Genomic DNA, 14308 nt, shown 5'->3' on the forward strand with positions numbered 1-14308 from the left:
AGTCATCAGAAAAATGCAAACTAAAACCACATGAGATGCCATGATGTAGCAACTAAAATAGCTAAAATACAAAATATTAAGTGTTGGCAGGATGTGGTAAAACTGGAATTCTCTTGAATTGCTGATGGCAATAGAGAAGAATGAAACCACTTTGGAAAATAGTTAGGAATTTTCTTAGGAAGTTAAATATACACTCACCATACAATCCAGCAATTCTACTAGGTATCAACCAAGAGAAATGAAAACTTGTTCAACTCAGATGTGCATAAGAATATTCATATCAACATTATTCATAAGTGCCAAATATAGGAAACAATTCAAATGTTCATCAGCTGATAGAGAAGAAACCAACTGTCATATATCCATACGACTAAATACAGTATGATTATATTTAACTGACATTGTGAGAATGGTAAAACTATAGTGACAGAAAGCAGAGTCCCCAAAATTGCATGAGACAATTCCTTTGAATGAATGAATCAATTAATCAATCCCCATCCCTCCCTGTCCCTCGCTCTTTCCCTCACCAACACCCCCTTACCCCCTCTCTATATATAAAATATATATATATACACACATGAAAAGATAAATATTTATTTTGATATATATGGTATATAAATATACATTTATATATTGACAAATACATTATAAATAATGTAAATACACACACACATACACACATCCTATTGGTTTTGTTTCTCTGGAGCAACCCTGACTAATACACAACCAAATGCAAGGCACAAATCTTGATTGTATCAGGTGAAAAAAATAGCTATTTAGAACAATTTTTAAACAATTAGAAAAATTTGAATATGGGCTCATGTTAGAAAATAGTATTGTATTGATATTAAATCTCTTGGGCATCATAATGGAATTAAAGTATTCTTAGGAGATATAAGCTAAAGTGTTTAGGAGAGAAATGCACGGTGTCTCATTTACTTTCCAGTGGCTCAACAAAAAAAAATTATAGAAATAAATGTTCATATATTTATGAGGTTCAATTTTCTGTAGGACTGAAAAATTCCAAAACAAAAATCTGAGTGGGAGGAAGAAAATAGATTTTAATACGGTCAGAGAAAATTAGGTATGATTCATTATCCAAAGATTCCAAAAAGGAAATATAAACTGTGGACTATCCAGACAAGAATATTACTCAGTACTAAGAAATGAGCTATCAAGTCATGAAAAGACATGGAGAAGGCTTCCCTGGTGGCACAGTGGTTAAGAATCCGCCTGCCAACACAGGGGACACGGGTTCGAGCCCTGGTCCGGGAAGATCCCACATGCAGCGGAGCAACTAAGCCCGTGCGCCACAACTACTGAGCCCACGTGCCACAACTACTAAAGCCTGCACACCTAGAGCCCATGCTCCACAACAAGAGAAGCTACCGCATTGAGAAGCCAGTGCACCGCAACGAAGAGTAGCCCCCACTCGACGCAACTAGAGAAAGCCCACACACAGCAACAAAGACCCAACGCAGCCAAAAATAAATAAATAAATTTATTTTTTTTTAAATATAATAATAATAATAAGAGGGAGGAAGGAAATTTTTGGAGGTGACAGATATGTTGATGACATTGATTGCAGTGATGGCTCACTGCGTATACTTACATACAAACTCACCAAATTGCCTACATTCAATATGTACAGGTTTTTATATGTCAATCATACCTCAATAAAGTGTTTTTTTTAAAAAGCTCAAAAAGGCACCTTAAGGCTATGTTCAAATCAAAAAATAGGCAGTAAACGAATTCCTTATTGAACACTTATTCCTTTATCTTACTCTGTCTCTACCATACCATTCTAAGTAGGTAACATTTACTCCATTTTTGAAATGGAGAAAACTGAAGGTCAAAGAATTTGACATATGACATACAGCTAGTTAGAAAAAGTCATTGAGAGGTGGAACTCCAACTTGCTTCTATTCTCTAAACTCTACCACCCCCAAAAAAGTATAATCTCATTTCTTGGGGCACAGGGCCTTTTGATAACAGAAGACAAAGAAAAATTAAATTAGATGAATCCCTAATCTGCAGGTAAGGAGAAGAATCTGTGTTCTTTAACCTAGAGAAACTAGATTATAAACTCCATGAGAGTTTTGTTTTCTTCTATATGTCCAGCACCTAATAAATATCAATAAATATCTGTTTAATCAACAAAAAAGTGGGAAATAAAATACAAAACCAGTGAAATATAATTAACAACACATGACTGAGCTCTTGAAAATGGGCCCCCATATTTTACATTCAGGAAGTACTATCTATAATCTTTAAGGAATCATTGATATTTGGAGAACTTTCATAACCTTTAAGTGAAAAAATGGACAATGTTTCCAAAGGAAGGGAAAATATCTATAGACCAAGAAAATTTGGACTGAATTTCTGAGCAAGTTTGGCCTTCAAAGTGCTGACCATTAGGAAAAATGATGACATCTCTAAATCCAACGCTTGATCAAGTGGTCTCAGTGGTTGATGGATTTACACAAATTCTCTCCTTAGGGATCAAAAAAAACAAAAACAAAAACAAAACAATGTACAGTAGGACAATGAGGTGGATTGTTGGCTCATTCCAGATACACTGACTTGAATACATATACCTACCTGATGTGTTTTTATTTAATAAGCCACACTATAGAAAGCCTGTTTCTATTTGATAATTGACCCAAAGAAGTTTTTTATGTAAGAATAAGATGATGTTAACCCACCATCGTAAGGGCATGTGCCTTTGAGTTTTTTCAGGACTGGTGAGTGATTGGCACTTTTGCTGTTCTTCTTGCTCTAATTCTCCCATATTCATACCACACAAGTTGTCAGGGTTAAGGTTGAAATTGTTAGGGTTAAGGGTTCCGTCCCTACTCTCTGAAAAAAAATTGAATCCCTTGGGAGACACAGCTAACTACTTCTGCCTCTAATCCACCAAACAAACCCATCTGAATGACTCATCAAAGAAGCTCAACCTTTTAATATCCTGGGATTTTATTTCCAACACAGAAGAATTCATGATAGACTCATAATAAATTTAGAATCATTTTAAAATTACACTAAAACAACTTTTAGTTCATTCATTTTATACCAATGTCATACATAAAAAAAGTCTAATATCTGTACATTTTTCTCATATTCACTCACAAGTTACAGAAATTTTTTTTTTTTTTTGTAAATACCTTGTAACCAGGGCTACCCATTAATCCATCCTTTCCATGTCTTCCTGGTTCTCCCTGAAAAAATAAATGCAAGTATTTTAATATATTTTTTGAGCTAATTTTTCTTTTTAAAAGAAGATAGTAGAGGTTACATTTTATTTAAAGTAAAATACTTGAGAACTTTTTCTGTCAAACTCACAGCACGTCCAGGAAGGCCAGGAAAACCAGCATTCCCCTTTTCACCTTTTGCACCCTGTATTAAAAATAAACACTTAAAAACAATCCTTACAATAAGGCTTTAAAATTCCAACTCGAACTTAAATAGGAAAGTAAGCTAACTTCCTTATGGAGTGAAAGAATTCATGGAACCACAGCTTGTGTTGGTCCTGCAGCTTTCAGCAAAGCATTATTTTACCAGGACACAACATGACATTGAGGATAAGATGGATGCAGAATTACAAGCATCTAAACACAGAAACCACTACCTGGCAAAAGTAAAAAGCAATGAGCATCTTAAATATAAAGAGACTAAACATTTCCTTCAATGTGAAAAAATAGGATTCTTAATGGACACTGTTAAACAGCTATCACTTCCAAGGAATCTCTCTGTAAATATTTTTAAAGTTCAGAAGGCTCAATAACACAAAGTTATTCTTATAGAATACCATGCATAACAGTCAACAGTTATTTTTCCATTGTTCTGAATAAATCCCCTGAGAAAGGTGAACAAAGCTAATTGCTACAACAGTGGGCTGGGACTGAAATTCAAATTTTCTATTTCCATTGTATTGAAAGTTCAATATGGATACTTTGTTTTGGGATCTATACTTCCCTTTTTGCCATAAAATCCAGGTGATCCTTTATCTCCTTTGGGACCCATTTCACCCTAAAAGATAAAAATATAAATCCTGAATTTTAGAGAAATATTAATATTTCGCTTATATATTAAAGAAAAAACAATTCCAATTATAAACAACAGAGTTTAATATGTCCACATCAAAATAAAATAGAAATAAATTATTTAAAGTTTGTTTACAAAAGTCCTATTTCCCAGGCTTTATAACCAAAAGCAAGGAAAAATCAGGGCATTTGTTACTATAACAGGGCCTTATAGTAAAAGGTTTATAGTTAAGAGAATTTCTATATAATGAAAACTACTCATCAATTTTTAAATACTATAAGATTTATGGCTGAAAATTTTAAAGGAAATTTGTAAAAGCTTTATGTAAACTATGATTATTAATCTTAACCCAGTCATTTACTTTAATATATTTTAATTTATATATCAACATTTATTTATAACCCATTTATAACACAAGTACTTTCAATTTGAAATAAAATATGGCATTGCTTAATTTTAAGAAGAACAGATTTCTTCAACCTTTGATCCTGGCATTCCATGAAGCCCAGGAAAACCAGGAAGTCCACGGTCACCCTGAAAATAAAACAAATTAATTAAAGAAAACACATTTCAGCCTAAAAAAAATCAACATATATTCTTCCACCTCATTCTTGTCAAAATTCATTGGAAATAAATCTGCAAACTGTTCAGTGCACATCTACATTAAAACCCTATCTCTATGAAAGACCAATCCTCATTTATCAGGGTTTCATTTATAATCAGAGAAGGAAAGTATTTGGGGCCAGGGGAATCTCATCAGCAATGCTGACTCCACCCTTAAAGAGTAGCCACCTATTCTAAAAATATTTAGGCTCTTACAGTGGCAAGGCCTAGGAGTTAATAGAAATGATCAAGTGCCAAGACTCTGTGGAGAGAACCAGCCTCTGAGGTCCCAGCTCAGTGAGGACAAACCCTGAGCCAAAGGTCTCAAAACACTCTAGGATTCTGTGGAATTTTTTTCCAATTGCTGATCTTAGGAAATTGTTCATAGTAGGTATCTATCCAGATGAGTTTATGAAGAGGAAAGGCCATCTCTCCAAAGGAGGAGAGATAGAGAAAATCACAGCAGCTTGATATTTAGTGGACATCGTTTTAAGACTTATTTCTGTGGGACATACTGGGTGCTATTGCCTTAGCTTCAAAAATCTTAATTGTCAAGACACAGTTAAGAGAAGCCCAATGGCTGGCACAGCAAGATTTGGGTCAATTCACTTTTATTTTTTTAATTAATTAATTAATTAATTAATTAATTAATGGCTGTGTTGGGTCTTTGTTTCTGTGCGAGGGCTTTCTCTAGTTGCGGCGAGCGGGGGCCACTCTTCATCGCGGTGCACGGGCCTCTCACTATGGCGGCCTCTCTTGTTGCAGAGCACAGGCTCCAGATGCGCAGGCTCAGTAATTGTGGCTCACAGGCCCAGTTGCCCCGCGACATGTGGGATCTTCCCAGACCAGGGCTCAAACCCGTGTTCCCTGCATTGGCAGGCAGATTCTCAACCACTGCGCCACCAGGGAAGCCCCTCAATTCACTTTTATTTAGGCAAATTAAGATCATTGCCTACAAACAATTCATGATCTTCTTAGCTTGTCTGGTAGGGAGAGAAGAGGATGTGACCAGTTATCTATGATGGATGTAATTCTTAGAAATCTTAATTTAATGAAGGTTATTTATCCCCATGTTTTAAAGAGTGACACAGTTATTCAAGGCATAGAACCCTTCAAAGGCAATATTACTACTCCATTTTCAGCTTCCAGCACTATCTAATAAATTAATGGTGAGAGAACCACCTGCGCTAACTCAGGCTGAATTGAGATGAGCAGTTGAAGGCCAGGTAGACTAAGATACACTCTTGATAAGATGGAACTTAGCTGGGCAATGAGTACTTAATAAAAGTACAGAAGAAAGGGGCAAAGCAGGATTCCCTTTAAGGATGAACCAAGTCCCAGCTAAGACTTCCCTTCTCTGGCTACAGTTTATAGAAGACACCATCTTCAAACTTTATTTTCCTGGAGATAAGACAAACTCATCTCAGATGAACTGAAAAGACCAGGAGCATTAACCCACAATGGAACCAAAAAAATATATAATCAGGACAAAGCTACCCACATGGGCATAAGCAAGATTTTTAAGTAAAATAAAAGGCAGAGCATCCATGTTAACATACAGCAATGAAACGGGGGAGGGGCAGAGAAATTTAGCAAAATGCTTGGGGAATACTAAGACAATACCTACAAAATACAAAACACGAGAAAATGTGACCCAAACACAATATACTCAGTCAAGTTGTGTCCAAGGTTTAAAAATAATGGGTAGCAAATAAGTGGTAAATTTTAGCCAACATCTATCTACAATAGGCACATAACATGAAAGACAAATAAATGCTCTTGTGTTGGCCATTGAGCCATTGGATCATCAGTTACTGCAGTAAAACTTAGCCTAAGTTAATTAATATAAAAATTGGTATACTAGAAAAAAGAGGCTGCCAAACAATAATATTAAAAAATACATTTGGCAATGGCTTTGGGACTAGGTAGTGGGCAGTGAAAAATAATTTTTGGAGGTTGGAAATACAGTGATTCATGGAATGCAGTGGTGAACATTTGATTTAAAAAAACTTTGCTTTTAGTAAACTGCAAATGCAAATAACGCATCCAATAAACATAGCTAAAGAACTGAGAAAACAGAATGTTGGTATCATGAATCAATTACTGTTGGCTGTATTTGACAAGGTGAGCTCAGAAAAGAATCGGCCAGTTTGCAAGTCATAGTTAGAAGGCATAGACCAAGTCCCAAAATACTGGGATTGGGAGGATACACCTTTTTTTCTCATCTCTGACAGGTGAATAATGAAACTGGAGAAGGCCTTTAAAAGAAGTTCAGTCGAAACAGCCTCTGGGAAGGACCAATCAAGAGTGTGGCCATAAACACCATTCTCAAATTCTCTAAATCAGTTAAGGTGGGTTCAAAACATTCTCTCAAGATGGACATAGTGGCTCAAGAAAAAGAAATTATCAATTATTAATAACTAATTAATTAATGTAGAAAGGGCCATGACTAAAACAGGACTGTGGATGATGTTACTGGCTGGAATCAAAAGTCAAAGATACAAAATTACAAATATGTATTTTGCTGTTGAGAGAATTATTCTTCCAAAAGAGCCACAAACCTGGGCTAAAAGAGATTGTGACTGTTTGAAATTTAAAACAATGTTGCCCAGTATCACCACTATTTTTAATGTTTTTCTAGCCAGTTTTGACTAGCCCATGAGTTTAGACAAAATATAAAAATAAGAGAGGTAAAGCCTAGAAGGAAGAAAACAAATTATCTTTATTTATGATTACATATCTAATATGCCAACATACCTAATACCCTGAAATAATTAGTACAAGAAATCAGTTAATTGCTGTCTTAAAAATTAATATACAAAATAGTTTTTATATGTATAAACAAAAACCAATATAAAAATATATTAAAGAAAAAGTTCCACTTATAATAGGACCAGAAGAGAGAAAAATTCCTACATATAAACTTAGGTAATGTTGAGAACCAATAAAAAATAAAATTTTAATATTATTCCATTGAGTTTTAAGTTTGAAATAAAAAGAAAGATAAATCATAATCTTGAATAGGAAAATTCAGTATTGAAATTATGTCAGTGCTTCTAAAACTAATCCATAAATTCCAAGGAATCCTAATTAAAACATAAATAGGAATTTCTAAAAAAATTGAAGAAAAGATACTGAGCTTTATCTGCAAAAATAAACATGTAAGAATAGCCAGGAAAATTTTGATCATAAAGAATAATGAGGAAGGACTAGGCCTGCCAGTATTAAATCATATTATGAAGTGACAATAATTAAAACTGTTTGGCAGTGGAGAAGGTGTAGACAGGTAAATGGAACAGAACGGAAAGCCAAAAACAGCAGACCCAAATGAGAATGGAAATTTAGTGATAATGATGGTTTTACAAATAAATGAGAAAAAAAGTGAAATTTCAAAAATACTGTTTAGCAACTGGCTATCCTTTTAGGAAAAGAAAGGGGAAAATATGAATACTCATCTAACTTTACTCCAAATATCGAAAATTTTAAGATTAAAATATAAAATAATAAAAATTCCAAAAATCAAAGCAGGAGTAATTATATTCAAAACGTTAGAATGCTGAACCTTTCTATACAGATACAAACATAGGAGAAAAGAAGTAAAACTTTATATATATAAATAGTTAAAATTTCTGTATGTCTAAAATTCCAAAACCCAAATCAAAACACATAAGCCAGAAAAAATATTTTCACACAATTTATGACATGCATATAAAAATCAATTTTTAAAAAGATGAACAGCCCAGTAGGAAAAAATAAAGGATATAAATACAAAGCAAATTACAGAGAAGTAACAATATGTCCAAAAATCATATGACAGGTACTTTACCTTATTCACTAATAAAGGATTGCAAATCAAACCAGTACCATTTTTAACATATATTGATGAAAATCAGAAATTTAATGAAATTCAGTGCTGATAAGGGTGTGAAGAAGGATATTTCACACACTTGTTGGGGGAGTACACATTTTCTGGAAGGTAAATAGGCAATTTGTCTCAAAATTTAATTATGAACTTAACCCTTTGATTCTCTAATCAGTTCCACTTCCGGGAAATTTTCCTATGGATATACTCAGAAAAAGTTACTGAGAAATATATACAAAGATGTTCATACAGCCTTGTTGATAATACACACACACACACACACACACACACACACAAAGTACAGTAAGGAACCACAGTCTCCCTAAGTTAGAGGTTTCTTAAATTGGGTAAGAACAGCCCCTATAAGTCTGTATCTATGATTAACCTTCGGTTTACAGTTTCTTTCATGAAGCCTTTTTGAATTTTCAACTTTCCTCTCAACTCCTAGAGTTTTATTCAACTCTCATCTTTGGTACTTAACATTTACTCTCTTAAAATAGTTACTTTGTATGTGTTGTGTGCTTTATTAGACACCAATCTCTTTGAAAATAATCCGTTCTTGATGCATTCTTATTTCATCTTAGTAGGCATGATTATTATTTATCAATATTCAGATTCTCTCTACTTCTAAGCATATGGGGGGGGGGGAGGAAATCACACTTTCCTGACTCTTGAAGTTGGTGTGGTTTACAAAATTTTCTCTAGCTAATTAAAGATGAATGGAAGTGGTTTATGAGCCGCTCTTTGATTCTCTAGGGACCTGCTACTGTAATTAGTTATAATCTAGAGGGTCAAACTTTTGTTAGCCTGAGTCTGCTAATAATGGTGCAGTTTGATGAGCAATAAACCTTTTTTGTTTTAAGGCATTGGCATTTGGCATTTGTGTGCTATTGCAACATAACCTACTCTATCCTAGCTGATGTCTTGCTTGTGATTAATGATAATTTACTGAACATGCAAATACTTTCATTTTCTAAAATATAGTAAACACTCTTGAGTCCTCCAAGAAAATTCCAATAAAAAAATTATTTTGAGGAGTCACACTCTTGATTCCCACTGAGTTTACAAGAGATTAGAATCAAAGAGAATCCAAGATTTGCAGTAAGTTGGTTCCATTTTCCCCAGGTTGCCTCGAAGCTTCCTGACTGATAACAAGCCTTTGATGAGCCTGCCAATCTCACAGGTTGATCTAGAGTCTCAGTCTCCAAAGTTACGTTATTACGTTAGCTACTCAGTTATTTGAGTAGCAAGAGAATATGAAAACTAATATTTTAAAAATCTCATTCTTTCAAAATTTCTCAGTGTGTCTGTGTTTTCAATGCACATAATCCTTTATTCAGTAGCATAGCATATAATTCATACATATATATGGGACTACATGCCCCAGAGACTTTCACTGCAAAGATTTTGCAGTTTAAAAGTTTGATGATCTACAATCTACAGGGAACTATCCCTCCTCCATTGAGAGAGTTTTTTTTTTTCTTTCTCAAAGCCTTTATTTTTGAGACACGGAGGAAACATCTCACAGGTACACATGCAAAAGTAAGACCATGAATCCACTGTCATGGCACAATCAGTGCAAACTATCACTCATCTAGCCAACCTCCTCCTCCCTCCCCTCCTCCCCCCGCCCCTCCTCCCCCGCCTTCTTCCTCCCTCTCCTCCCCCTCCTCAGCTGCTCACAGGCATTGGGCCTTCTCATGGTGCAGGCATAGAGCAAAAGAGGAAGAAATCACATTGTTAAAAACAGTTTGGCCAAAGCAGAAAAATATGGTGAAAAGAAAAGAAAAGAAAGCCAGACTGAGATCCAGACATTTTATTTCAACCCCTGATCCTTGAGTAACTTCAGGCAGACGATTTAAGTTCCTCATTTCTCAGTTTCAAAACTGTACAGTAGGGTTCATTTACTTTACAATTAATGTAAAACGGGCAGAGCATGACTCACTCTACTAACCTCATAGGACTTTTTGCGAGGATGGCATGTGATAGGCAATGCATGTGGATAATATCCACACAAGACATGTCTAAAAATAAAACAGAAAAACGTACACACAACAGGAAACACCTTCAGCACCCAACATGTCAAAAGCCTTACACAGCTTCCTGTTCCTTCTCTTCTCAGTTAAAAACCACTAAGTGTCACACAGGACCAGGGCAAATAATGATTTCCTGGGAAGTGTTTAAATCTACTAAAATGTTCCCTCTCTAACGTGTGATGGGCCTTCCCCTGGGGTTTGGGCATCACTATTGGACTACTCAGGTCTAGGAAAAAAGTAGATTCCTAAGCTCCTAATATACAGTCCCTGCCGCAGTTTATCAATGACCATAAAACAGAGCACACCCAAAATGAAGATGAGAAATAAGAGTTTAGAACCAAGATGAAGCATCCTGTAAAAATTCAATAAAAGTTGTAAGTTTCCCAATGATGCCAGTAGAGAAAAAGGAAACAGGACAGAAAGCAGCAGAGCAGCCAAGAAATGAGGCAGGACATAGAATGAATGGTTCATCACCATAAACTGAGATGCTGAATCCATTATAGGGCCCTAAAAGAAAAGAGGCTGAAAGATCAGGAAACAATCAAAACTTTGCAAAAACGTCCACAGAAGTAGTGAAAACCTGAGCACACACAGGTCAGCACCACATGGACAGACGGAGGGATGCTCGACCAAGCCTGACTTTAGAGAACATTTTGGGAGGCCCTGCTGCTTTGGAAGAAAAGCCTCTGAGGAAAGGAGGTAGGAAAGAAGGAAAATGTGGTACCACTCCTTCCATAAGAAGGAGGGAAAGTTTTCTGAAAAATCCCTGCTTGTAACAATTTCACAATTTCTCCAGATTCAGATGAAACAAAATATTTTATTAGAAAAAAAGAGTGTATAGATATGTATTTAATAATGTTTTATTATTTATTGTGTGAATTATACCATTAATTATACCAATATATCAATTATTGCTATGCTTATCACAAATATGTATATATATTTGACACATACATTTAAACTCATATACATTTATATTTAATAATATTACAATAAAAAACTCTATTAAGGGAGGAGAGGAAGATGTGGTACATATACAATGGAATACTACTTAGCCATAAAAAAGAATGAAATAATGCCATTTGCAGCAACACTAGAGATGATCATACTAAGTGAAGTAAGAAAGAGAAAGACAGATATCATATGATATCACTTATATGTGGAATCTAAAATATGACACAAATGAACTTATCTATGAAACAGAAACAGACTCACAGACATAGAGAGCAGACTTGTGGTTGCCAAGGGGGGTGGGGCAGGAAGGGGTTGGGAGTTTGGGATTAGCAGATGCAAACTATTAAGCAGAGAATGGATAAACAACAAGGTCCTACTGTAGAGCATAGGGAATTATATTGAATATCTTGTGATAAATCATAATGGAAAAGAATATGAGAAAGACTATGTGTGTATATATATATGTGTGTGTGTGTGTGTGTATAACTGAGTCACTTTGCTGTACAGCAAAAATTAACACATTGTAAATCAACTATATTTCAATAAAATAAAATTTTTTAACATCTTTATTAGAGTATAATTGCTTTGCAATGGTGTGTTAGTTTCTGCTGTATAACAAAGTGAATCAGCTATACATATACATATATCCCCATATCTCCTCCCTCTTGTGTCTCCCTCCCCATTCTCCCTATCCCACCCCTCTAGGTGGTCACAAAGCACCGAGCTGATCTCCCTGTGCTATGTGGATGCTTCCCATTAGCTATCTATTTTACATTGGTAGTGTATATATGTCCATGCCACTCTCTCATTTCATCCCAGCTTACCCTTCCCCCTCCCCATGTCCTCAAGTCCATTCTCCACGTCTGTGTCTTTAGGACAGGAATAAAATAAATTTTTTAAAAAAGAAAGAAAAAACTAGTGACACAGAAGAGAGGGGCTAATGAATAACACAAAGTAATGGAGAAAGATGAGACCCAGAGCACAGAGGAGGGGTGGACATTATACATGGACAGTTCATCCATATTAACAGAAGAGAGGGTGGAATATAGGTACACACACAGCAAAGAGGGTAAGTGGGGTGGGAAGAGGTTTAGGGAATTCCTGTCTGATTGCTTCATAAGGGGCACTTCAACACTGCGAGAAACAATAAGGGATAAACTAAAGATATTTTCGGAAACATTTACAAATCGCCATCATCATCATCACTAACAGTGTTTAATTTTGGCTAGGTACATGCATGATTTTATTTAGTCTTTACAACAAGGCTATGAAGAAATACTTATAGTCCCACTTTCTAGATTTGGGAAACCAGGTTTAAAGAGATTAAGAAGTATGACTAGGAAGGTTAAGCAGTCTGAAATCCGGGCACAGCCTGGAACCTGTCACTGCATTAAGCCTCCCCATCCTGCAAAACACACACACATAACCCCGTGTTTGGGTCATGGTGCTATCAGAAAGCTACACGGGTAGATTACTCTCCCTATTCAAGAAATAAGAGAAAGATGGCCACTTTCCTAAGTTAGTTCTGTTTCTCCCTCTTATGTCATTACTGGCTTTGTTTTAATTTTTTAAACTTTTTTTTTGTCTTCAGGAACTCTGCAAGAAATAAAGGCACTAGCATGTTAATTTTTTTACATATTATTCTCTAATAACCCTTTTCAGCTTGGTCCTTTATTACTGTTCTCTCAACATATATATTGGAGTTCCTTGATTATGACCAACTATGTAATAGATATATCACTATAACATCACTTCAGCTTTTGCCTTTCAAAGTGCAGATAATGGGGTTTATTCATGTAAGAAAGGCTCGCTCATTACATGATACTCTGTTCTGGATGCTGAGAGCAATGGGACAGTGAGATCTTGAAAGGACAATTCAAATGTTTAACACTGTAATGAAGAAACTAAACAAAATGTATCTTAGATAGAATTAATATATTTTATTTCTTAAACCCAGAGAAACCAAGTGATGAGTTGGTACAAATCTGGCTAGATTAAAAAAATTATTAATACTTCCTGTGTCTCCAGAATTGCATTGCCATAGAAAGTTTCATACTCAATTACAAAACCCATATAACCAATTAGAAATACTCAATTAGAAAACCCATAAAACCCAACCAACCCAGCTTAATGTAAGTTTTAACAAAATGTATTTCTCCACACGATTTAAATATATTAGGTTTCCTTAAAGCTGAGGAAGTTCTTTGAAGTACTTAAAGTATTTCTTAGAGTGCAAGGAATATCTTTAAACATGTTATAAAATGAGTTACCAGTTGAAGACAATTTGGTGGATAAAGGGTCCTTTCAATTTTGTAAATTCAGGGGAAAAAAACCCATGCAAAATCTATACACATTCTATTTTCTGATATGTGAGGAACAAATGTTACAGTCAGCAAGAAAGTGCATATAATTTTAATTACCTTAAGTGGAAACTCCTATGGGAGTTTCAGTGGAAATCCACAAAATGGAAATTATTCTGGAAAAATATCTTAACAGAGAACATTACCGTGTGGAACAATCCCCTAAAGGCCATGGGTGATGCCTGGAAAAAATGCCCTGAGTGATCACAAGTCAAGGCCATCTCCAGGGTATGTTTTCAACCTTCCCATTTCTGAAAGTTAACAAATTGTATTCTAGAGGAACACCCAAGGAAACGCCTTTAACTAACTCACTAAATTATTGTAGCTCTAAATAAAGAAATCCTTGCATCCAGAAGGAATGTAAGGAGGGAATTTAGAGGCAGCACGTGGTGATTTTGGGCCCACAGTGACCGTGTCAATCAGCGCTGACACCCAAACAATGAACTTCG

The 14308-nt window shown here is 35.3% G+C and overlaps 1 protein-coding gene across 2 annotated transcripts in view; it reads right to left on the reverse strand.

Annotated features, from left to right (window-relative positions):
- COL21A1 (collagen type XXI alpha 1 chain) overlaps window positions 1-14308 on the reverse strand; it is a 188417-nt gene that overhangs the window by 62563 nt on the left and 111546 nt on the right. For both annotated transcript variants that reach the window (XM_061195184.1, XM_061195183.1), the window contains 4 exons: window positions 4525-4578; window positions 3974-4029; window positions 3343-3394; window positions 3165-3218 (listed from right to left, as the gene is read on the reverse strand). In XM_061195184.1, the coding sequence (XP_061051167.1) occupies window positions 3165-3218; window positions 3343-3394; window positions 3974-4029; window positions 4525-4578 (216 nt within the window). The remainder of the gene's footprint in view (window positions 1-3164; window positions 3219-3342; window positions 3395-3973; window positions 4030-4524; window positions 4579-14308) is intronic.

The sequence above is a fragment of the Eubalaena glacialis genome, chromosome 7, assembly GCF_028564815.1.
Source record: "Eubalaena glacialis isolate mEubGla1 chromosome 7, mEubGla1.1.hap2.+ XY, whole genome shotgun sequence".
In the NCBI taxonomy this organism is placed as follows: domain Eukaryota; kingdom Metazoa; phylum Chordata; class Mammalia; order Artiodactyla; family Balaenidae; genus Eubalaena; species Eubalaena glacialis.